General features: G+C 33.1%; 1 protein-coding gene across 19 annotated transcripts in view; it reads right to left on the bottom strand.

Annotated features, from left to right (window-relative positions):
- The window catches only part of LOC145294584 (calcium-dependent secretion activator 1-like), a 649,478-nt gene that overhangs the window by 264,824 nt on the left and 360,353 nt on the right, over positions 1 to 24,301 (bottom strand). For all 19 annotated transcript variants that reach the window (XM_080141411.1, XM_080141392.1, XM_080141393.1 and 16 more), the window contains exons 6-10: positions 10,090 to 10,201; positions 7,377 to 7,516; positions 5,723 to 5,789; positions 4,895 to 5,003; positions 2,273 to 2,470 (exon numbers count right to left, since the gene is read on the bottom strand). In XM_080141411.1, the coding sequence (XP_079997537.1) occupies positions 2,273 to 2,470; positions 4,895 to 5,003; positions 5,723 to 5,789; positions 7,377 to 7,516; positions 10,090 to 10,201 (626 nt within the window). The remainder of the gene's footprint in view (positions 1 to 2,272; positions 2,471 to 4,894; positions 5,004 to 5,722; positions 5,790 to 7,376; positions 7,517 to 10,089; positions 10,202 to 24,301) is intronic.

The following is a 24,301-nucleotide window of genomic DNA, read 5'->3' as shown; positions in this document are numbered from 1 at the left end:
TTAGCTACTTCTATGACAGGACATCAGTATGCTATCAGTTACACTCCCAGCAATATTTTATACTAGCAGGGCCTGTGGAAATTCCACAGGGAACTCATTCATATGTAATGTATTGATGTTGACATACTGTAGATGTTCAGCATAAATGCTCTGATGTTAGCTCTTTTGTTAAACCTGCAAAAGTATTTATCTAAGCTAGCAGAGACGTCCGACGTAGCCCAGTCATAAAGTACGCTTAAATATGATATTTTAATTCTTGCTGATTTCATTTATACTAGCATTTCAGCCCGGCGTTGCCCGGGTGTTTGGAGGTGTATGCTGAGCAAAAAAAAAAAAAAGAGTAAATTTTTTTTTTAATTTGACCCCTATTATGACCCCTTAAAATTTATAGTTTCGGGCTCAAATCACTTTATTAAGTTAGATCCAGGTTCAAGGAACCTATATCTAAAATTTCAAGTGTCTACACTTAAAATTGTCGGAGGAGTTTGGTAGAGTTCTTAAAGGTCAAATCGTTGAAATTTGACCCCTTAACAGCCAAATTTCTGGCTGACACCCGTCACATCGATTTTCCCAAATCTCAGTACCAGGTATTTCAAATTTCGAGTCTATAGACTAAAAATTGACAGAGTTATTGCGTAGGGAAATGTACACAGACAGACAGACACACAGACAGACAGACAGACACGTTCACTTTTATAGATATATAGATTATTATAGAGTTAATATTCTATTGATTTTTATATCTTAGAAAGTTGCGATTTCAAAAAAAAAAAAAATATCCATATGACTTGGGTGCATCAGCTTGAATTGAAACCGAAACCGAAACCAAAACTTATGAAAAATATATATATATATATATATATATATATATATATATATATATATATATACATATATATATATATAACTTAAGTTCCTTCAGTTATAATCAAAACTGAAACTAAAATTTATGAAGAATCCTTGATAAAATTTTACTAGAGTGCCATCAGCTATAATCAAAACCGAAACCAAAACTTATGAAGAATTCTTGGTAAAATTATTTATTATAAGAAATAGAAATCCATAACAATTAAACGACAGTGACTCGGATGTAAGCGTGACACACAAAATAAATAACACACATTAATATATAGATACCTAGATGGAGTGTTTGTTTAGAGCATCTGATATTCCAAGATGGTAACTCATCAAAGTACTGACCAAACTTAATTTTGCTTGATTTTGATTAGCCAATAGAAACCAGTGTGTTTGAAATGGTTTTAACAGTAACATAATTGCCCAAATTTCAATTTCATTCTAGATTTTTACTCTTTCAAAAATTACTAGTGAGTTAGATTAAAAAACTTACATTCTTTATAAAATATATAATTTATTGAATAAATGTTGATAAGTTAATTTTATTTTTGTTGAAATAAACGTTACAAAACAGAAACTTATATAAAAGTTACAATGAGTTTTATTTACATTAAACAACAATACATCAAAAAATTACGTATGGAAAATAATGAACCGCAAACTTGTCCATTCTTTAAGAACGGCAGGGGAATATATTTGAAGATTTTGTTTTAAAACAAAGATATGGCACAAATTTTGTCTGGACTGACAAGCAAGGATTGATCTTGATGTCATCACGTGACAAGAAAGAGAGAAAATAGTTCCTATTAGGGTGCATCTTTTATATTAGTTAACCACACAACTGGATCAAACAATGATTGAATCAACCTATGAAAAACCACCCTGTCATCACAAAATAAATAAAAAAGGAGCCAAAACTTATATCTAAAACCCATTTAAAATGAAATCATGCAAACAAAATCCAAGAGTGTTGGTACTATCGTAAATCAATCAATCAATCATCATCAGTTTAACATCTGCTTGGTATACTGGCATATGTTGGACAGCTTTTAGAAATTGACTTTCAAACAAAACTATTTCTGGCCTGATCTTATCTTTTCTTTTTTCACAAGTCTATTCTTATCACTTTCTCCCAGGTTTCCTTGGACCTTTCTTTATGAACTAACCTTGCTTCCTCAACTGTTCTTCATCTACTATTCAAAAAACTCTTATCCATTCATTAAATATGACCATACCAACAGTCTCCTGTTATGCACACATCTTCCTATACTGTCAAGATTTAATTTTCCTCTGAGGTCATCAGAACTAAGCTTGTCTTTAAGACTCGCATTACACATCCATTATATCATTCGCATATCATTTCTCACCATGCAACGTTTTTTAGTGTAAAAAAGAAAATGACCAAAACATTACTTACCTCCCTGCATTCTCGAGATCTGAGTATTGCTAATCTTGTTGGTCTGCATTACGGGTGGGACAGGCTTGTGTGTCTGCCCAGTTGCTCTATATATTGCTTGAACCCACAAGGTACGTTCAGTTTCATCTTCGGTAGCAAACGTGACAGTGTCCCCTTCTTTCACGATATTAAAGAAGCACTTGCCACCTTCAGTAAATTCTGTCGAGAGAGAAAAGGAAAAAATGTAAAGAACTAAAAATAAACAAAAATTAATTGAAAAAAAAAAAATTGAAATAAGAGTTTACAATCTCTTATTTTAATGAATAATCTTATGCCAACTTGAAAAGAAAAAAAAATCTTTTAGAAAATATGATATACTAGCAAGCCCCTTGGCATTGCCCGGTCATAGCATATATTAAAATATGATATTTTAATTTATACAGATTTTGTATTTATTACTAGAGAGCCAATTCTTTATTGATTATTATATTGTACCCAATATATAGCAGTGATTTCGAAAGTTTAAAAAAATATGACTTGGGTACCATCAGCTAGAATTGAAACCAAAACATATAGCTCTCCAGTCATATTTAAAAAATGATGTTATAAAACGTATAAACATATATTTGCGTATGTGTAGACAAGCATTTTAAGTTGATTTGCGCCTACAAAGTTCCAATTTTTTCAATTTTGACCCCATTAGCATCTATTTTTACTGGCTAAAGGCCAAATAAAATTTGGTCGATTGATCCAAATTCTCTATATATCAAGTTTTAAGTCTGTAGATCAAAAATTGACAGAGGAGTCTGGTAGAGACTGTTCTTCAGACAGGCACACAGAGTCACTTTTATATATATAGAAATATTAGCTGTATCATTGTTGTTGTCTTTGATAAGTTGAAGGATCGCTACTTCTGAGTTTGAAGGTTATTGGAAGAAAAAAAAAAAACGAAAGTGCACCCGGTTAAATACAAAATCTTTTCCTCTTCTGGAATTAATATCTTGAGAGACGACAATATTTTGTGTTTCTTGGCTCAGTGCTTTCAGGATCTTCATCTGATATTGTCAGAAGAATAGTAATAGCAATTTTTTCATTTGGACATCTTAGAGAAAAGATATAGAGTATGATGGACATATCAACACTTGTGAAGTTAAGATTTCACAATGTACTAAGAGTTCCTATTCCGGTATATGCAAATGAAATATGGAGCATGAGAGGAAGCTCAATATCTTTGAAATCAAATGTTTAAAAATTATCCTTGAAGTAACTTTGCAAGATAGACGAAAAAAATGTAAATACCAAAAAGAGGTTTAATATTAACAGATCTATTAACGACATTATTTGAAAAAGAAAAATTAATATGGTTTGGACATATTTCCCAGCGACCATAATCCAGCTATTTAAAAAATATTAAGAAAATTTCATGCAAGAAAGATCAAATAGATGACATCCTCCCCAAAGAGATGAGCTAATCAGAGTAGTATTAGACTGACATGCTTCTTCTGAGAGCTGAAAGATTGGTCCAAGACCATAATAAGTGTTTGGTTCTCTGGAATATGCACATAATTGAAGTAAAGTCAATCTGTATCTACCCAGTATTGCCCAGAAGTCTTTTTACTTTTATTTTTGTTTTATTTATTGATTTGTCTTTTCTCTTAATTTCTTTTAAAAAAATATTTACATTTTTGGAGGACAGACCAAGCCCGTGTCAAGTGGAGACAAAGATCCATCCTTCCAGATTTTGCTGTAACTCGGGATTAACAAGATGCCTTCAATAAGTTTCCAGACTTTTTTTATATGGTCATTTTTATTGATAGTACATATGTGAAACTCTAGACCTCTTTGAAGCAATCTCCTCCGACTGCAATGCACTTGTTGTATCATTCCAGCAACTTCTGGAAGGCCCTATGAAAGTCCTCTTGTGTGAATGTGTCAATGACCCTCATCACAGCCTCTTTCATCTCCTCAATTGTCTCATAACCTCTAAGGTTTTCCTTGGACTCGGGGAATAACCAAAAGTCACAGGGAGCAAGGTTTAAACTACTATACTAATGAGATCAATTGGATATAACTACTATACTAATGAGATCAATTGGATATAAATAGTTCAGCCTTTTCTTTATTGTAACATCTAACTATTTTGTGAGGTATCGACCCAATATCAATTCACAGCAAAATTAATAAACTACGAAAGTGTAACAACATTAGTTTTAATAAATGACATGTCAAAATCAGTTTTGATCAACTAATCTGAAAATCAGTTTTGACCAACTAATATCAAAATCAATTTCAATCAATAATATGACAACATCAGTTTGAGCAACTAAAATGAAGATCAGTTTTAATGTCAAAATTGGTTTTAGCAAATAACATAGCAATTTTTAACAACTAATATCAAGATCAGATTTGATCAATTAATGTCAAGATCAGTGTTGATCAGCTAATTTCAAGATTAGTTTGAGCCAATACCGTGCCAATATAAGTTTTGATCAACTAATATCAGAATCAGTTTAAACTAATAACATGTCCAGATCAGATTGAGCTCAGAATATACAAAAACCAGTTAACTAATGATAGACTAAAATAATTTTTGATGAATGATGCCCAGAGTATAATGGTAAGCATAATGAAAAGGGTACCCACCTGGGTGTTGCTCTGTATAATCTACAGTGAAGCCATCGAGTTGCATCATTTCAGTCGGTTCTGGTTTCTTCTCACGGTAACTGCACATTGCAAATGTGTATTGCGAGACCTTATTAAAGAAAAATAACATAATCAATTTTTTTTTGCATAATTATATGAATAACTTTTTTTTTGCATAATTATATGAATAAATTTTTTTTTTGCATAATTATATGAATTAATGTTTTTATGTGAATAATCATTTTTTTTGCATAATTATGTGAATCAATTTTTTTTGCATAATTATGTGAATAAATTTTTTTTGCATAATTATGTGAATAAATTTTTTGCATAATTATGTGAATAATGTTTTTTGCATAATTATGTGAATAAATTTTTTTTCCATAATTATGTGAATAAATTTTTCTTGCATAATTATGTGAATAAATTTTTTTTGCATAATTATGTGAATAAATTTTTTTTGCATAATTATGTGAATAAATTTTTCTTGCATAATTATGTGAATAAATTTTTTTTGCATAATTATGTGAATAAATCTTTTTTGCATAATTATGCAAATAAATTTTTTTTGCATAATTATGTGAATAAATTTTTTTGGAATAATTATGCGAATAAATATTTTAGCATAATTATGTGAATAAATTTTTTTTGCATAATTATGTGAATAAATTTTTTTTGCATAATTATGTGAACAAATTTTTTTTTTGCATAATTATGGGAATAAATTTTTTTGCATAACTATGCAAATAAATTGCTTTTTAAGTAAAACAAATTAAATATAAACCTTTTAAATTCAATTAAAACAATATACATAAGATGATACATTACCTGAACTAAAACAAAATATCTTTTTTTGCTCTTTTTCCAAACTGTTTTTCCCAATGCAAACAGATACCTGTAGAACAAACGAGAGAGACAAATCATTGATTTGGGATGTGTCATGTCTGATAATGACCAATACATCCATGAAAACAATTTACAACTTTGAAGATAAATTTAAAAACTGCTAGATGCACGATGATTATCTGGTGTACTTCAACATGTTTTGAGAATGCAATATGCATTCAAGGGCAGACAACCCTCCTACAAAAGGGATAACTTTGCCTTGTAGATTATTTTGGGCTGAGGTTCATATATTGAAATAGAAATTTGATCAAGTTCAGTCACTTGAGAGACAGATTAAAACAATAAATATTCTTCTCTTAAGAATGCATTGCACACTCAAGGGCAGAAAACTCTCCCTTTCATGTGGTGCATGATAACCCTGCATATTATTTTAGTCTGAGGGTCTAACAGGATACTACACATTTTTAACTAGAAATCTGGTCAGGTCCACAGTTGCATCAGGGTCTGTTACTAGAGAAACAGATTAAAAATAAATAAATATTTTTCACTTGCAGGCATATTTATTCTTATTCCATGGCTGTAGAGACTTCTGGAGTTATTAGTTCTCATTCAATTGTGTTCCTTTTGTTGTTTGGCAAGATTCTGGATTGGTTAAAACATTAAAATACGAAATAGAGTAGGTCTTGCGGTAGGTCTCATTCATAGATCCAGCTGGCCATTATTCAAATGGTCTTTCTGGGGTGATCTCAATGATATCTATTCTAGTGAAAGGGCAAAGGAAATTAGTTAGTCTTCTAGGCATCTGACGGTTGGTTTTCAGGGGTATGAAAGTCAGTTAGTTTTTAATGATCTTCAAAAACAGATGATTTTTGGTATTCAGTTGGACTTGTGTTTTGATTTGAATGAATTAAGAATTCTCATTTGCAACTCTGTAATTCAGTAGAAGAAAACGAGTACTATTATAAAGTAAAAAAAAAATAAAATAAAATTTTGTTATTATTTTAAATTGGAGTTGTCATTTTATTTGGAGGAACAATTCTTCTGTTGCAGCATCGATTTGAAACACATTGACATTGTGACTGCTGTCAAAATAAAGCCACGATTTTGGGCCAGCTAAGAAGCACATGGTCACGTCCTGTGGCTGATTCATATTCATACTTTTAAGTTCTTAATATTTTCAGATATTTAACAATGCTATTACCGTATGTGTTATATTTGAATGCTTAGAAGATTCATCTGTTTCGAAAGAGTATATTTTAGAATAGGCTGTAAATGATAGATTTTACTTAACCCATATATGGAACCCTGGCATTTGATGTCAGAATGGACTTGTCAAAGTAATGGTGACTAACAAGGGGTGAGTCCATTTTCTCCAAGACAGATGTCAGCATAGTGGGGATGGGAATAAATTTGCATCTTACTTAAGGGTATCTGAGACAGCTTAATGTTAGATGGAATATTTAACAAAATTTAATCATCTTGCTCAAGGGTGCCCATAGCAGTCCAGTGTAAGATTAAATATTTAACAAAATTTTATCTGTATATGAATATTACATTAATAGAATAAATGTTTTATGGTAAGAAAAGGATAGAGAATATTCCCATAGAAGCAAACAAATAATAAATAAACATTCACCCGCAATGTTTCATGTTTTGTGGTTTGTCCATTCGAACTGCGATCTTGATACGCAAGTCATCAGGGCAATTTTTCTTGACAGTTACCATTTGGTACCATTCAGGTTGCCGGCTGCTGCTTGCAGTTGGCCGTATTACGACCTGCAATAATTTAACAAAACAAAAAAATAATGTTAGTCATATGCAGAAAAAATATTGTCAAGACACATTAAAAATATTGTGTAGACTTATCCATGCAGTCAAATATTAGATTTAGTAAGATTTATCTCCCATTTCTAATACTAGTTGTTGGCAAGTGTTATGATGGGCTGCTGCTGATGTTTGAGTTGAGATAAACATGAAAGTGCTTAATCACTCAGTGGTCTTCTTTTCATCTCTTCAAAAGATATTTACATTTTTCTTTCTTTCTTTTTCTTCTTCTTCTTCTTCTTCTTCTTCTTCTTCATCATCATCATCATCATCATCATCATCATCATCATCATCATCATCAGTTTAATGTTCATTTTAGATGCTAGCATGTGTTCGACAACTTCAAGAAATTTCCTTTCAAACTGATCTATCTCTGGCCAGGTCTTTATTTATCCCTCGATCTCTCAAGTTCAAGTTTATCACTCTCATTTATGTTTTCTTTGGCTTTCCTCTGTGAACTAACCTGCAACCTCAACTATTCTCCATCTCCTAACCCAAAAACTTTCATCCATTCTTTCAACGTGGCTATATCATCAAAGTCTCCTGTTCTGCATATCAGATTTAATCTTCCTCTGAAATCATCAGAACTAAACCGTCTTCAAGACTCCCATCCATCGCATCATTCTCATATGATTTCTCTCCATGCAATGTATGTTCTCAATCCTCACTAGCTAGGTTTTCTTTTAATCTTACTGCAAAGACATGCCCGAGAGACACCTCCTTTCAGTTGACCGTGCTATTTATTATGCATATTTGGGCATTTCTCATGTTAATCAAAACACACATCTCTTTCAACCTTTTTAGGTTAAAAATGTACAAAGTATCCAGCCATAAATTTCATACTTTTTGAAAAGCATAAAAAAAAAAAATTCATATTGGATGAAAATTATGATGTGGGTCACTCTCTTCCAATATCCAGGTGCTTTCCTGCCATCCATGGTCTCGAACTAACCAACAGTACACAGAAACATCCCTCTATTGATCTTTACTGCTACTGAATACTTTAAATGGATGTGAAATGAAGGAATATTTTTTAAATAATTAAATTTACCCTGAATACCCACTTTACACACACACACACACACGTATGCACACACACACACACACACACACACATGCACACCCACAAAGAAGGATCATCATAAGTTTCTGGGTGGATTTGCTTTCATCACAGATCATCAGAGTATCAAGAACTGCGGTATTTGAATTAATCAGCTTGACCATCTCCCTGCTGTCATGACAATGTCTTTCTTTCTAATCTTCTTTGAGCACCCTTGAGACAAACTGTGCAAATCTTCTAAATCTTCAGTTCCTCATGAATAATTGTGTGTACAGTTCCTACACTGACATCAAAATGGTGCTTATTGTCTCTATCAGCACATCACAGTGCTTCTCCATGAAATTCTTTATTTGGCCAATCAACTCTGGTGTTCTGACTTCCTTACTCCTCCCACACCTCTCACCATCCCTCACATCCCTGCTTTCCTTGAATCTCTTATGCCACTCAAAAAAACTTAATTCACGCAAGATGGTCCAAAAGTAGTCTGAAGAATTCCATATGTTTCTGTAGCATTTTTTCTAAAGTTTAAAACAGAATTTTATTTCATATCATTCTTCTTAAGTGTCTTCATGCCCAGGTTGCATTTTTGAAATTCACCAGCTGTGACAATCAGGCTTTTGTAGGGTGTATTTAAATTTCTGCTGTAGCTGTTCATTTGAACCTGAAATCATAAAAATGGGTCAGTCACCTCATAAGATGTATAGCAATAACATACTGAATTTTTAAGAGTCTATGACAATTTTAAATGCCTGTACAAAAATGTCTGGAAACTTACTTAAGGCACCTCATATGTTTGTATATGTTACTATGTGTATTTATCTATTCGTTAAGACAAATCATAGCAAACATCAGCAGCAGCTAACTTGAAGTATTACTATTGTTCGTAAACAAGATGATAACTGTTTGTTTTTGGAATGATTTTAATTATAAAAGTTATATGTATGTTGGAAAGCAAGGAATAAACATGCTGTGATTTTTTATGATATGGACATGTTAGTAGAAAAATGACATGGACACACTAGTAGACAAATGGTGTGGACATACTAGTAGACAAATGACATGAGTACATGCGTAGCCAAATGACACAGAAACACTAGTAGACATATGAAATAGACACACTAGTAGACAAAATATATGGACATACTAATAGACAAATGACATGGGCACACTTATAGACAAATACACGGATACACACAGAGACAAATAACATGGACACAGTAGTAACCAAATGACAAGGGCACAGTTTAGACAAATGTCACAGACCCACAAATGGATAAATCATATGGACACAATCGATTGTTGAACAAAACTCACATCAAAGTATACAGCACTTACACATTGTTTGATCATATGAAACAAATCGATTATTCAAAAAAACATCTCAATAAATGGAGTCCAGATAAATAAATGTTTTTTCTGAAACAGTCATTAACTTCCAAGCAGTCAAAACAATTTATGGACTTACTTTGCCAAGTTCTCGGTCTTCTAAACTCAGGACTTTGGAGCTTTCTGTGTATAATTTTACTTTAACAACAGGCAATGGGTGAGGCGTGGTAAAATCACCCTGGGTATCCCAACTGAAAAATAAAGAAAATATATAAAAAGTGATAAAAAATATAAAACAGCATAATCCTTGAAAACGTTTAATGATAATTAAAAAACGGAATATTAAAAAATCATATAATGTATAACAAGTAAATATGTTATAGCAATAGGTCTGAGAGCACAATAAGAAAATATTAATGCATTTATTTGTTGCATATGTATTTATCCTTACATAACGATATTATATACAATACACATAATGATTCAAGCAAATTATATCACTCAGATTAGCGTGATGAGTTTCTCAGAATATAACATATAAGTTTCAATATAGCTTGCTTGTAACACAATAAGCAGTTTGCTGGTGCAATATTAACTGAGTAAAATTATTTATGGAATAAATAAAAGAAATCAAAGATTAATACATTTTTGGGACAAAATATTGCCAAATTTTATTTTCATAACTACTGACTCAAAAGGTCATATTCTTCATATATGAATGGCAACCAAAAACATAATTTTCAAAATACTCTCTAAACACTCAAATTAAATTTCATCATACTTCAAATAATAATTTTAAAAGCTTGTATTTTTGATATCCAATTACAGCTGAATTTACAAATTATTTGTTTAGGCTTAAAAGGGGTTATCAAGAAATATTTTTTAGAAAAGACAATTCATATTTGCAAATTTAAAAGGATGCACCTCCCATATCTGATAAATATACTTGTCAACAAAATGCAAGATGTCTTATTCTACATACTGTGGCTTGAATTAAAGTTTCACCTTTTTTTGGTGAAACAATGGCTCATATTGCATGACCAATCATAAGAGAGCAGAAAATGTAACATGATTTGTGATTGGGTAAAAGTGCTTAATAAAAGAATAATTTATGCTTGGGGAGCTCAACAGAGGACAATCTGTCAATTTGAGAGAGATAGACGGACAGACAGACAAACAGTGCATCCAAGAGAGAGGGGAACTCTTGTGAGTGATTTCACAATGAGAGTTGAGATCAGCCTTTTTTTTCCAGCAGCAAGCCTCTAGCAAATGTTTATGTGGGTTGTGTGGATCTTTCATCCCTCCCAAAAGGCTGCATGGGAAGGAGATGGTATTAAAGGTCCTTTAATTTCAGTTGATTAATAAGTACAATCAGTGGAAGGTCAGATAGACAATATAAAGAGAAAAGAACCGACTGCTCAAGATGCATATTTAAAACCAGCTCCTATCACTTTCTTTTTTTTATTGCTTTCAAGGCAATTTTATGGAAATGTTTTGAAATCTAGAAAATATATTCAAATTCATTTGAATGTCTACTTCAGCTTTTTACATGTCAAACCAAAATTATAGTAGAAATTAAATTTGTAATAATAAAAACCATTATAGGTTGGTTTTATTTATGGATCACCAAAGTATCATTGTAGACCACCAATTTGTTATTTTTTGCCTGTGGACCCAAAAAAATATTCCATGGACCCCCTAGGGTCCATGTGGACTCCGGTTGAGAACCCCTGTAATAGATGATGCATGATGGATGAATCCCTTCACCCTCCAAGATCATGGGGGCACTACATTATTTCATGCGGTGTGTCTGTATCAAGAATAGTCTGGTGGCACCCATACCTTTCCAGGCTTCAGGTCACTCATTTTAGTACTGACCAGCCTTAATATTGCTTAACTTTAGTGATTTAACAGAAACCAGTGTCAACATTATTACGCCGTATATACTACTTAACAGAAGAAATAATAAGGCTACCATTCGGATAGAAATTAATAACATTAAAGAAGGGCAGAAAAATGAAATAATCAAAGAAAAAGATTCGCCAACATTTTTGGAAAAGGTTAAATGTTTGCAATGATGAACTCTGCCTTCTCTAATTTGGTGAGGGTAGATCGACAGATCATAATCAGTTTTTGCCTTTGAGCAGAGATGGCAGAGTTAATGATGAAATGTTTTATTATTAATAAACCTTGGCACTTGAGTAGAACAGAATTATCACTTTTGTTATCTAGCCAGATTCTATGTAACTGGTACAGACGTGGTCAGTATAGAAAGTAATGAGACAGTATGGAAAATATATTTATCAATGCATTACTGTCGCAACACAACTTATACTTTAAAAGTAAATACTTGTTCACAATATCAGTTTTATTTTTTCTTAGACACAATCCTTGACCTTTTGTCTGGAATAAAAATGTAGTATCTGTTCTGATACTACACATCTTTTCTCTCCTCAGTCAGTAAAATAGAAGTCTTTTTTCAAAGTTTTGTCCCAATCCAGAGTGCTCTTTCATTGAGGAGCTGGATTTTCCTCACATTAAAAACCAACCTTGTATTTAACTCTGCCCTCATGGGGAGGTAAGTGAATAGAGACATAAAGGAGATAAAATTTATTTATTAGTTAATTATAAATAAACATTATCTCATTCAAAATCAAAGTTTCTTTCAGAGAACTCCCATCCATCCACAAGCCTGCTTCTCTCCAGACTACAACATGGTCATTATCAACAAATATTTGTCAGAAATCATTCTCATAAGTCATCAAATCTTGTTCATTCCATTCACCATTTTCAGTCCTGTCATAATATTTTCCATCATTCAACTGAAAATCCATCCATCGTATTATTTCTTATCCTCAAGTGACGTTTGTCCTTGATAAGAGGTAGTTCATTAGTAAAAAAGAAATTAAATAAAAAATAAAATTCATGCCATGAAGTAAAAAAAAAAAAATTAAATAAAAAAAACAATGTAACAAAAGAAATATGGATCCTTAGTTGACCCCTCCTTAAATGAAGATCCTGGATTAATATCGGCCAATCAAAACTAGATTACAGATATTTTGTAAGTGATGATTTGCATTAATTGTAAGGTATTTGTCTTAATTTTTAGCTCAGTATCATTAGGAACCATTTTTATACCCAGATTATAGTCTTATTCTTTCTTATTACAAATTATTCATCGAATGTAAATGAAAAGAGAAACTTTATTGTATCGAACATGTTCCAACAAATCAATCAAAAGTAATGATTCGGACAAATGGTACACGTGACAAAAACAGACTTAATTCTGTCTCACACCACAGATTCCACTTTAGATCTCGACCAATCAAATAACATTAAGTATCAGTTGCAGAATTGGGACAAACACAATCTGAGTCATTTACCAGTCTCCCAATAAAATCACTATGCTTCTTGTGAAGCCATAGTTTGCACTGAGAGTAATGAATGAAGATTACATCCATATCTCTGCAATGGACATATAAAAGTTCCCAATTGGATACCAGTATGAAACTCATGATCCAGCGCTTCCAGAACCAATGGAAATGGGTAAAGTATTAAACTCATGAATACCAACTCCAAGATCTTCACTCCTGGTGATTGAGATGAATATGATTCTGAACATTTGCATACATGCCCGAAACAACACAAACAGTTAATTCCGACACACCAAGATCGTTCATTACCCATTAGGGCACTTTACTATGCACACAGTCAAATGTCTTCTTAAGATCAACAAATACTTAACAGCAAGGCCTCTTGGAAACAATACACTTTCTTAGTTTTCATGCAGTAAAAAAATGGCATCTGAGATACCTCTACCCAGCACAAAGCAAAACTGAATTTTATCAAACTAAAACAACTTCATTAGCTGGCCAGTAAGCTTAAAACCCTGATAGTTATCATAGTCAAAGACCTCTGTCCTTTGCTAGTCATCATAGTCAAAGATCTCCATCCTTTGTGAAGGTTTGGGATGAAGCTTAGCTACCAATCTTTTGAGATTTCACCATTACAGAAGACTGTCTCTGCCAACTGCCTCACCAGTCAATTCCTCCTTTGACAACAGCTTAAGCATCTCAATGACATTGTCAGAGTATCTCAATGATGTTTTGTGCAAATTACCATTTGAACTAACTTTATAGACACGTTGGGAGGAGGGCCAACAACTGGAAATATCTCAGGAAGCCAGTCACTTAGACACTTGAACTTGACATCTCACACAGCATCCTTCTGGACACACTTTTCATCTATAACTTCCTGATTAGTCCATTTGTTTGGCTAGATATCATCACTGGTTGTTGATATATTTGCAAATGCCTTCATTCCGGCCTCTAACTTGGCCAGCCAGACAAGATATTTGGCAGTGGGTTTGGTTTCATTAGAAGCAGTTTGTTTCGTTGGCCCCAACTACATTGCATGCATTCTTCCACCACCAAATTTCTGGTCTCCACTGATGATGTTTAGAAATGCAGCATACGTCAGTCGTCATACTCAGAGGAAAATCTTTCAATGTACATCACATATCTTTCTTCTGAGAATAAAACCTGAGCAATATTTCTGGCCAGCCATTCTTGTGTTAGAAAAAAAAAGTGTTACATATTAGGGGGCTTATGTCAATAGTGATTAAGCCAGCTCATGTGAATTTTGACAAGGGTAACACTGCGTGCATGATAAGCCAGATCTTCAAAACAAAATCATTTCCAAAGATAAATGAGGAAGGGAGCACAGGTCAAATGCCATAAACAAAACAGAGAGACGATGACAAATGCTGTCACGTTTTTGAGCAGAGAGAAAACTAAGGTTTTCAGACAGGTCTCTCCGCAGAAGCCATGCAAATGAGATGCAGCCAATAAAGTGAAAAACATTGATAATCGCTAATTGCAACATGTTAGCTTGATATATCTGTTAATCCCTCAATTTAGTAAGCTAGAAAGTAAAAAAAAAGCAAACAATTAGTTAAGATAAAATTTGTCTCTCTCTTCTAAGTCTATTCTCTCCAAATAAAATCTTGAATAAAACTCAGTGAGAATCTCCTTGTGCATTACTTTCTGCATACAAAATAGAAGCTTATTGTACAGCAACCACTAGATGAAATAGTGATGATGAAAAGAAGTGGAAAACATGCAAAAGAAAAGCATGGATAAACATTCCACATGTATAGATGATGCACATATAAAGAACTTCTTTTCTGTTATTAAAAATGTAACAAATTCAGTTTACTATGCTATTTCAGACTAATGCACAAGTTGGTGGGTGAGAAATAATAACTATTCCGTTGGCATCACCTCCTCGTTTGGGAGGAGGTTAATATGATATCTATTCTATGATCATGGTACTAGCCTCCTAGACATTACTTCCTACCTTTTTTTGTAGGAGAGGATGGAGTGTAATATTTGTTCCATTGTCTTGATACCACACACCATCTTTTTTTCTTTTAAATATACTAGCAAAAATATATGATTTCTGGTTGCACATTTTTCTATAAAGTGATGCCACACTCTCTAAAGCTCCCAAACTGAGGCACCATCACCAGATATTGTTTAATTTCATACCCAGGAAACTTTAAGAAGAGAAATGAAAGCAGTATTGTCAGAATATCAGGATGATATCTATAATTAATAGGTAGACATTTGCAAAATGAGCGCACTCTTAAATATCAAAATATATATTATTATTTCCCTCTTATTTAAGAGTTGTATTTTCTGAAATAGCCACAGACTTAATATAGCCAATATAAACATCAGCTTACCATCATGCAACACATCATGTTGAATATCCTGACATTAATCATTGGGACATTTTCTAATGCACGCGATCATTTTAAAACTTTTTTGACAGTTGCCAAAGTATTATCTTTGGGATTATAAAGCACACTGAATCTATATCTTTATTATAATTGAAGACCAGTGTGACCTAATAGAAATTCCATGGTGCTTTCTACATCAATCTGTATAATACACTGTTAATGATATTATTCCTTTTGAAATAATGTCTGTCAAGTGTTAATACTATTTTAAAAAGAAACTTCTTTCTTACAGTAAAAATAATTGATTGTCAGCTAAATATTTTTAAATCAATAAAACACATTAATAAAAAACGTTAATAAAAAATGTTTTAAACGATTGGGCTACAAGAAGACCGTCTCCCGTTACAAAAGGGTGAATGCGGTATTATGTTGAAAGAGGATGCTAGTTAAGAGAATCTTTTGTTTAGTTCTAGAGTGACAAGAATGACCAACAACCCCTATTTCCCCCCCTTTTTGAGTTGGCCTTGTGCCTAAATTTTTTTGTTAATGTTTCATTTATATTGTATTTATTTAACCTGAATAAAAGATTTAATACCTCAATAAAATACATATTTGTTTTTCTTTATTAAATTAAAAATCTAACAATTTCATTGTTTTTAAGTGTTCTTACCATAAACACATGTTGATTGTCAGCTAAATATTTTTTAATGAATAAAACGAATATATTTTTAATATTATTTATTTAACATTCTAATAATTCAATTGTTTTTAAGTCTACTTACTGTGAAAATAATTGTGATTGTATTTATTGTAAATATTTGCGATTGATATTTTTAATCATTAAAACGAATATTTAATATTATATATTCAATATTCTAACAATTGTTTTTAATTTTTTTACTGAAAAATAATTGTGATTGCCAGCTAAATAATTTTTAAATTAATAAAACGAATATTCTTTTAAATATTATTAATTTAATATTCTAACAATTTAATTGTTTTTAAGTCTTGTTACTGAAGAAATAATTATGATTGTCAGCTAAATATTTTTTAATAAATAAAACAAATATATTTTTAATCTTATTTATTTTACATTCTAACAATTTAATTGTTTTTAAAGTCTTCTTACTGTAAAAAAAGGTCTTGATTGCCGACTAAATATTTTTGAAAATAAATAAAATGAATAGATTTTTTACTTTTATTATGTATTTAAAATTGTAATAATTTAATTGTTTCTAAAATTTTCTTACAGGCAAAAATGTATAACATAGATTGTGCTGTGCATAAAATATGTATGTTGAAGCAAATTCATAAAAATGGTTTGAAAGTGGATTTACTTTCGGCAGCCTCGTAACTATCGTTCTCCTTATTTTGTTCTGTAGTCCTCATATTCCATGAGTAATGTTTCTGACAAAGACAGAAGAATTGCTGTATTTTAGGTTAGAATCTTTTCCATCTAACACTTATGTTTGCTACGTTTTTGAATTTGAAGTAATATTTTATTTTATTTATTTATTTTTTTTTAGCTGTGTACTTCAAGTTGCTTAATGCCTTGACGGGAGCGATTTCCATAAAAAAGTAATAAATAAATAAAACATTGATGTTTATGCATGGAAAACAAAAACTTCCCCTCAGGACTAAATCAAGATTTTACAATAGTAATATTTAGTCATCACATATAGAAGTGAAAATTGGAATGTTGATTCCAAATGCCCTGGAAAGATTCTAGAGAACAAATGAAGTTACCAAATTACCAATCAGGAAGTGAGAGATCTTACTAACTAACAGCTTACATTGTTCAAAACCAACAAAGGAGATAAAGGCTGGCTTAGCATTCCCTAAGATTCGCTTTAGAGAGAATTGTTAAACAAATGCTTCAGTCAAGCAGACAAAAAATGAATTGGAAGTAAATGACCAAGAGAGATTTGCAAGCAACAAACAAAATGGAAGGAATGCAGTGGATCTGACTATGGAATGAATGCAGGAGTTTCTAAGTCTAAGTAAAGTTAATGAAAAGTAAAAAAAATATCGACAACAATAGACAGCAATCAAAACGTGGACTAACAAAAGTTCTAATCGGCTGAAACAGCACTTTAATCATTAGACATACATATTGAAATGAACACATCATAAAAATATCTTTGTGTTTGTTTTCCTGGAATATTCTACAAAATCGTCATGTATTCATGAGAAACAAATACGAGATTATTTGAGTAAGTGGTCGGTTTTGTTGGCAACTGTAAAACAAGAAAAAGTATGCTATGAACAATAACGAACATTTGTAAGAAAAGCTAAAAAATAAAAATTAAAAATGTGAGGAGAAAGACAAGTTGATTATTCTGTTAAATCTTGGTTAAAAAGACTTTGAAATATAATTTGTGTCTTTGTCCCTTAGAGGAGATAAAATTCAGTAAAGAATTCTTAATCATTTTTTTTTTTTTTTGTATTCCTGTCTACGGTCGTTCCTTTACTTCAGTCCTTTTCTGAGTTTGCTTGTCTGTCTCTCAGACTGACTGTCTTTTGTTGAGAACTTTCACTCTAGATGGGTTATGTGATTTGTTATCCAATCAAAAATCGTGTTGCATTTCCTGCTCTATTATGATTGATCAGACAATTAGAGCGTTTGTATTACTTGTATTGATCAGACTATCGTTCTCATCTTGAGTGTTATTTGTGAAACATTTCAGTCGGATTGTCCTTCGGCATGCTGGTTTTTATTTGGAAAACAAAAGAAAAACTAATAGCCCTGTAGATATTGTGAATTAGTCTCTATTTTATGGCTATTGTTTCAAATTTATGAAAAAAAAAAACCGGTTGACAAAGGGGAAGTAATAACTCTAATAAAGGTCGATCGGGAATTATCTCCCTTCAAATTTTAAGGATGTACAATATTTGTTTTTCTACAATTAACACTGTACACCCTTAAAATTTTGGTGATAAAAGAGAGATACTATGTTTACCTTTATTAGAGTTGCCTCCCTTGTGTCAACCAACTTTTTCACAAATTCGAAACAATGACCATAAAATAGTAACTAACTTAAAGAATACAAAAATATCAATGGAGCCATTTACTTTTCTCTTTTCTTCAAACAACTAATATGCCAGGGGACGATGGAAGGGCAATCTGATCAAAACATTGCACAAATAACACTCAAGATGAGAACAATAGTCCAATCAATACAAGTAATATAAACATTTAGTCCTCATCTAAAAAAATTCAGAACTTTAATTAGAGCCTTTGTTTCACCCAAAAATATGGAGCTTAAATCAAGTAGGTTGAGTCTCATTTCAAGAATAACATGTCTTACTATTTGTTGACCAGTAAATTCGTTTATCAGATCTGGCAAGTACACCCCATGACCTTTTTAATTTGCCAACATAGGTAGCTTTTCTGAAAATTATTTCTGTAAGTCCAAACAAATGATTTTCTCTAGTTGTCAATTCAACCTGAACGATATAAAATTTCAAGTTGTAAACACAATTTAGTTTGTGTACTTTCTCTCAGCTGTAATCTTAGATATTGAAATACAACCTCTCATAATTGCAATTTGATCATGACCTTTTCAAATTTTGTTGTCTAATAATTTTTTAAACTGAATTATTTGTTAAAATTTTGGCTGTGCTACCACTGCTCCCAATTTCTTTTAATTAATGGTTAATATATTTTATATATGTTTATTTAAAATAATATTTTATAAATAAATTCAGCTTGAGAGAGTGAAAGAGAACCATCCGTACACAGCAAAGACGACGTTTTACTTTATAATTATAATTATCCAGTAGTCGGACCTGTGCCTACTAAACCTATGGCCAGATTCAACTATCGGAGGGCTAACTGGGAGGGTTTCACGGACAACTTAGAGAATACAATTAATGATGTACCCCCGTAGCATCAGCATATGAAGCCTTCCAAGCTCTTGTGTGGCACATTGCCAAGAAGAACATCTCAAGGGGCTGTAGGAAGGAATACATAACTGGCTTGGATGAGACAAGTAAGACCATCTATGAAAATTATGTACAAGCATATAACAGAGACCCATTCGAAGAACTTACCACTGAGCTGGGCAACAAACAAACCATAAAGAGCGATGGATGGAGACCGTTGCAGATCTGGACATGATCCACAATAGCAAAAATGCATGGAAAACAATAAAGAAGCTAAACAGCGATAAAAAAAACGGACACAACAGCAGCAGCAGTCTCACCAAACCAAGTTGCTCACCAACTACTTATAAATGGGAAACCACTGCACAGAGAACGAGGTTACGTTAAACAGATGAAAGAGAAGATGGGCGAAGTCCACAAAGAGTCTGATGACATGTTCCCCCCATTTACTGAGGAGGAATTGAAGACTGGAATTAAACATCTCAAGTCTAGAAAGGCATCAGGACTCGATGGTATCTCAACAGAGATGATCCAGAATTTTGGGCCAAGATCTCGTGAATGGATCCTATCACTGTTCAACTCCTGTGCTGCTGGATACAACATTCATAAGATCTGGCGACAGGCAAAAGTTATAGCTCTTCTTAAACCAGGGAAAAATCCCCAACTACCATCTAGCTATCGTCCTATATCCTTGTTATGTGTACTGTACAAGTTGTATGAACGCCTCATTCTGGCCAGGATATCACCAATAGTTGAAGACCAACTTACAGACGACCAGTCTGGGTTCAGGGAAGGGCATTCATGTGTTGGTCAGGTTCTGAACTTGACTCAGTACATAGAGGATGGGTATGAAAGAAAAAAAATCATAGGGGCTGTATTTATCGACCTCACGGCAGCCTATGACACCATCAACCACCGAGCACTTCTGCTGAAAGTTGGCCAGACCTTGAAGAACAGAAAAATGGTTTCCATTATAGAATCTCTTCTCCGGAATCGAAGATTCTTTGTCGAAATGGATGGTAGGCAGAGTCGGTGGTGGTCACAGAAGAATGGTTGCCCCAGGGTTCTGTCTTGACGCCGACTTTGTTTAACATCTATACAAATGACCTACCAGAATTTACAGACATCCGTAGATTCATCTATGCGGATGACACGTGTCTTGCGACACAAGACAAGAGCTTTGAAGCAATTGAGAAAAGAATCTCCAGTGCCTTAAAAACCCTAGCCTTCTACTATAAGAAATGGTTCCTCAATCCCAATCCTGGGAAAACAAAAGTTTGTAGTTTCCACCTTAACAACCACATAGCCAACAGGAAGCTGAAGATCCAATGGGAAGGTAAGGAGCTAGTAAATGAACCATATCCAGTCTACCTTGGCATCACACTGGACCGAATTCTCTCCTTCAAGGCACACATAGACAAGCTCCGAAAGAAGATCGCGCCTCAAATTAACTTAATCAACATACTGGCTAACTCGAGTTGGGGAGCAGACCCACACACGCTAAGGACAACATCATTAGCCCTATGTTACTCCACGGCTGAATATGGCCCTGCAATATGGTCTCACTCAGCCCATGCTCACCGCATTGACGCAAATCTCCACAAAGCTTGCCGGATCATAACCGGAAACTTAAAAAGCACACCTCTACCAGCCCTATACCGATTAAGTGGCATACCACCACCTAAAGTCCGCCAGGATATAATTGCGAGAATTGAGCATACTAAACAACTCAAAGACCTCAGACACCCTCTCTATGGCTACTTGGAGGTGGCTAGACGACTTGTGTCCCGGCGAAGCTTTGCCACAGTGAAGGAACTACCGGACACTCCTACATCCTCTTACCGGCTGCAGATGTGGAGAGAGGTAGACCCTCAGTCTACAAATATAGCACTGCCAGAGCCCAGTGAAACCTTACCACCTGGCACACACCTGCCCCGTTCGGAGTGGGTTACTCTGAATAGGGCAAGGGCAAAAGTTGCAAAAACTGGCGACAACCTCCTCATGTGGGGTTACTCTACAACTGCTGAATGCCCCTGTGGTGCCCAAGTTCATACCATCGAGCACATTTTAACATCTTGCCCACTGGGGCTCAACTGCACGGACGAAGACCTCAGTGTTGGTAATGAAACCGCACGCCGCTGGTTGAAGAGATGGAGCGACAAGATATGATGATTATAATTATAGAAAATAAAAATGAGAATTAAGGTTGAGAGCAAATGTATATAGAGTCCTTTTTCATTTGAAGAACTCAATTCATGGACAATAAAAGAAATGTTAATTTCTTGGAAAATTATAACGATTGTTCAAAAGGTTTCAAGGCTGAAATTGCATTCAAAGAAACAAAAATAAAGTAAAAAAAAAAAAAAAAATGTGGATTTCCTTCCAGGTTTGTTCATAGGTATTCATACAGAAATAAACAATGAATTGAATGATAATTGGCTATAAATTAGAAGTTGTATTATTTGAATTATTCATCACAACATTTCAACTGATTTAATTTCCAACCTGCTTTAGGTGTATCTCATCAAACTCTAGAATTTTTATGCAGACTTTGAACAAAATTCTTTATTTAATCAGTGGGAGTAGACTGTTCTTGTTCCATCATCCATGACTAGGTAGAAATCTTAAGTAATTCTTAATTATAGTCTTAGTATTACTTGTACTGAGGATTGAACCTTCAACCTCTAGAAGACTATTACATAGAACTGATTGTTAATTAGCACTTTATCCGTTGCATCATAGATCCATACGGATCTGTGGATCATCAGATGAAATATTAAATAAGAGTTCAGTTCGAAATTCTGTACAGATTTCAGAGTTCAACAAGGCATACCCGAAGGAGGTTGGAGATTACTTCAGCCAAAATGTTGTAAGAATAACATCCAAAATGAAAACATTAATCCAAATAAGCCAAATAATTCAAATTATAAATCGTCATCCCAAAAATTTTGAAGCCTAAATTACGAATGATGTTCAAAAAGCATTGAGATTGAAATTGTAAAAGTGTTTTCTTAAAAAAAAAAAAAAACTATTTAAAAAAGTGGATCAATTCTGTGCCTAGGACTTTGGAGGTAAAAGGACCTCAACAAGCACAATGAGAGTCCTAATGAGAAATATACAGAAACTATTAAATATAGCAACAGCATATACACACTGTTAACTAAACTCATTTACAGAGTGCACCCTTCCACTAATAAAAAAAAAACAGGCTAATATACACATGTATCTACAATGACTATCCTACTTACACACAATTTCACACATAAATGCCCATACCACTAGTACTCCTTGAAGATAAAACGTCTTTTCTTCATTTGGAATATGCAAAGACTCTTTGAATTTTCATACTCTATCAGCTCTTTATTTCTTGTTGACTTAACAAGTTATTAATAAAACTTGATTATTTTTGTATGAATAGACTTTGTCAATCTTTCTTTTGGTATTGTTTTTCCTTATACACACTTATCAAGGGTATTCGTGGTTCGTATGTCGGAACGACCAAAGCATCTAATCATCCTAGGGATGATGAATGACTCATGCTAAAAGTTTGTTCAAAGTGAAGCTGGTTTACACAGAGTCAACCTCACACTCTCTTGTCCCAACCAGCCTGATCCAGCAGTAGGACAGAGTTGAGACAGCTGGAAGCCAGGTGGGATGCAGAAGTGTTGATGTCCTCCTGCATACCCCGCTTGATATTCCCAGCGGGTAACCCAGCTGGTACTGGTTAGGCTAAATGTTTCTTAACTCTGGAGATTTAATACAGGGTTTCCCTAAGTGAGCTTCACAGAACCCTGGATCTCTGTGAGTGAGGCTGAGGGATTCCGGAAGCCCTTTCTTAAAGAGGACCAAATGCTTTATATGGAAAAATTAAATGGATGCAGACATTTAATTATTGATCTATTTTACAAGAAAGAGATGTGATATATAACTACAGGTTTAAAGAGTTTCAGGATGGTTGATGAAAAAGATAATAAAAAATAAATTAAAAATTGCAACAATTTTTCATTAATCAAAAACAAAAAAATGATTGTAAACACTATCATTAGTAAGTGTTAAAATTTGAAATTAATGTTTTCCATATTCATTTTAGAAATTATCTTGCTCAGGGGTTCCATGGTGTCCTGAAGTTTGAGAAATTCTGATCTAATATATATATATATATATATATATATATATATATATATATATATATATATATATATATATATAATACTAGCATGGGTGCTTGGCGTTGCCTGGGTATTTGGAGGTATATGTTAAGCAAAAAAAAAAAAAAGAAAAAAAAAAGCGGTCAATTTTTTTTAATTTTGACCTCTATTATGACCCCTTAAAATTTATTGTTTGGGGCTCAACTCAAGTTATTAAGTTAGATCCATGTCTAAGGAACCTATATCTAAAATTTCAAGTGTTTAGACCCAAAATTGTCGGAGGAGTTTGGTAGAGTTCTCAAAGGTCAAATTTCTGTCCGAAAACCGATCACATTGATTTTCCCAAATATATCAAATTTCGAGTCTGTAGACTTAAAATTGACAGAGTTATTGCATAGGGGAATGTACACACACACACACACACACACACACACACACACACACACACACACACACGCAAACAGACAGACAGATACACAGACATGTTCACTTTTATAGATATATAGATATATATAATTACATTGACACACTGGTTCTCATTAGATCACGGGTATTGCAGTGTAAATAAATGTAAT

This window comes from Euprymna scolopes, chromosome 2 (genome assembly GCF_053919585.1).
Source record: "Euprymna scolopes isolate OS-2025 chromosome 2, ASM5391958v1, whole genome shotgun sequence".
Lineage (NCBI taxonomy): Eukaryota > Metazoa > Mollusca > Cephalopoda > Sepiida > Sepiolidae > Euprymna > Euprymna scolopes.
The sequence above is the reverse complement of the archived record's forward strand: the minus strand, read 5'-3'. Positions and strand labels throughout refer to the sequence as shown.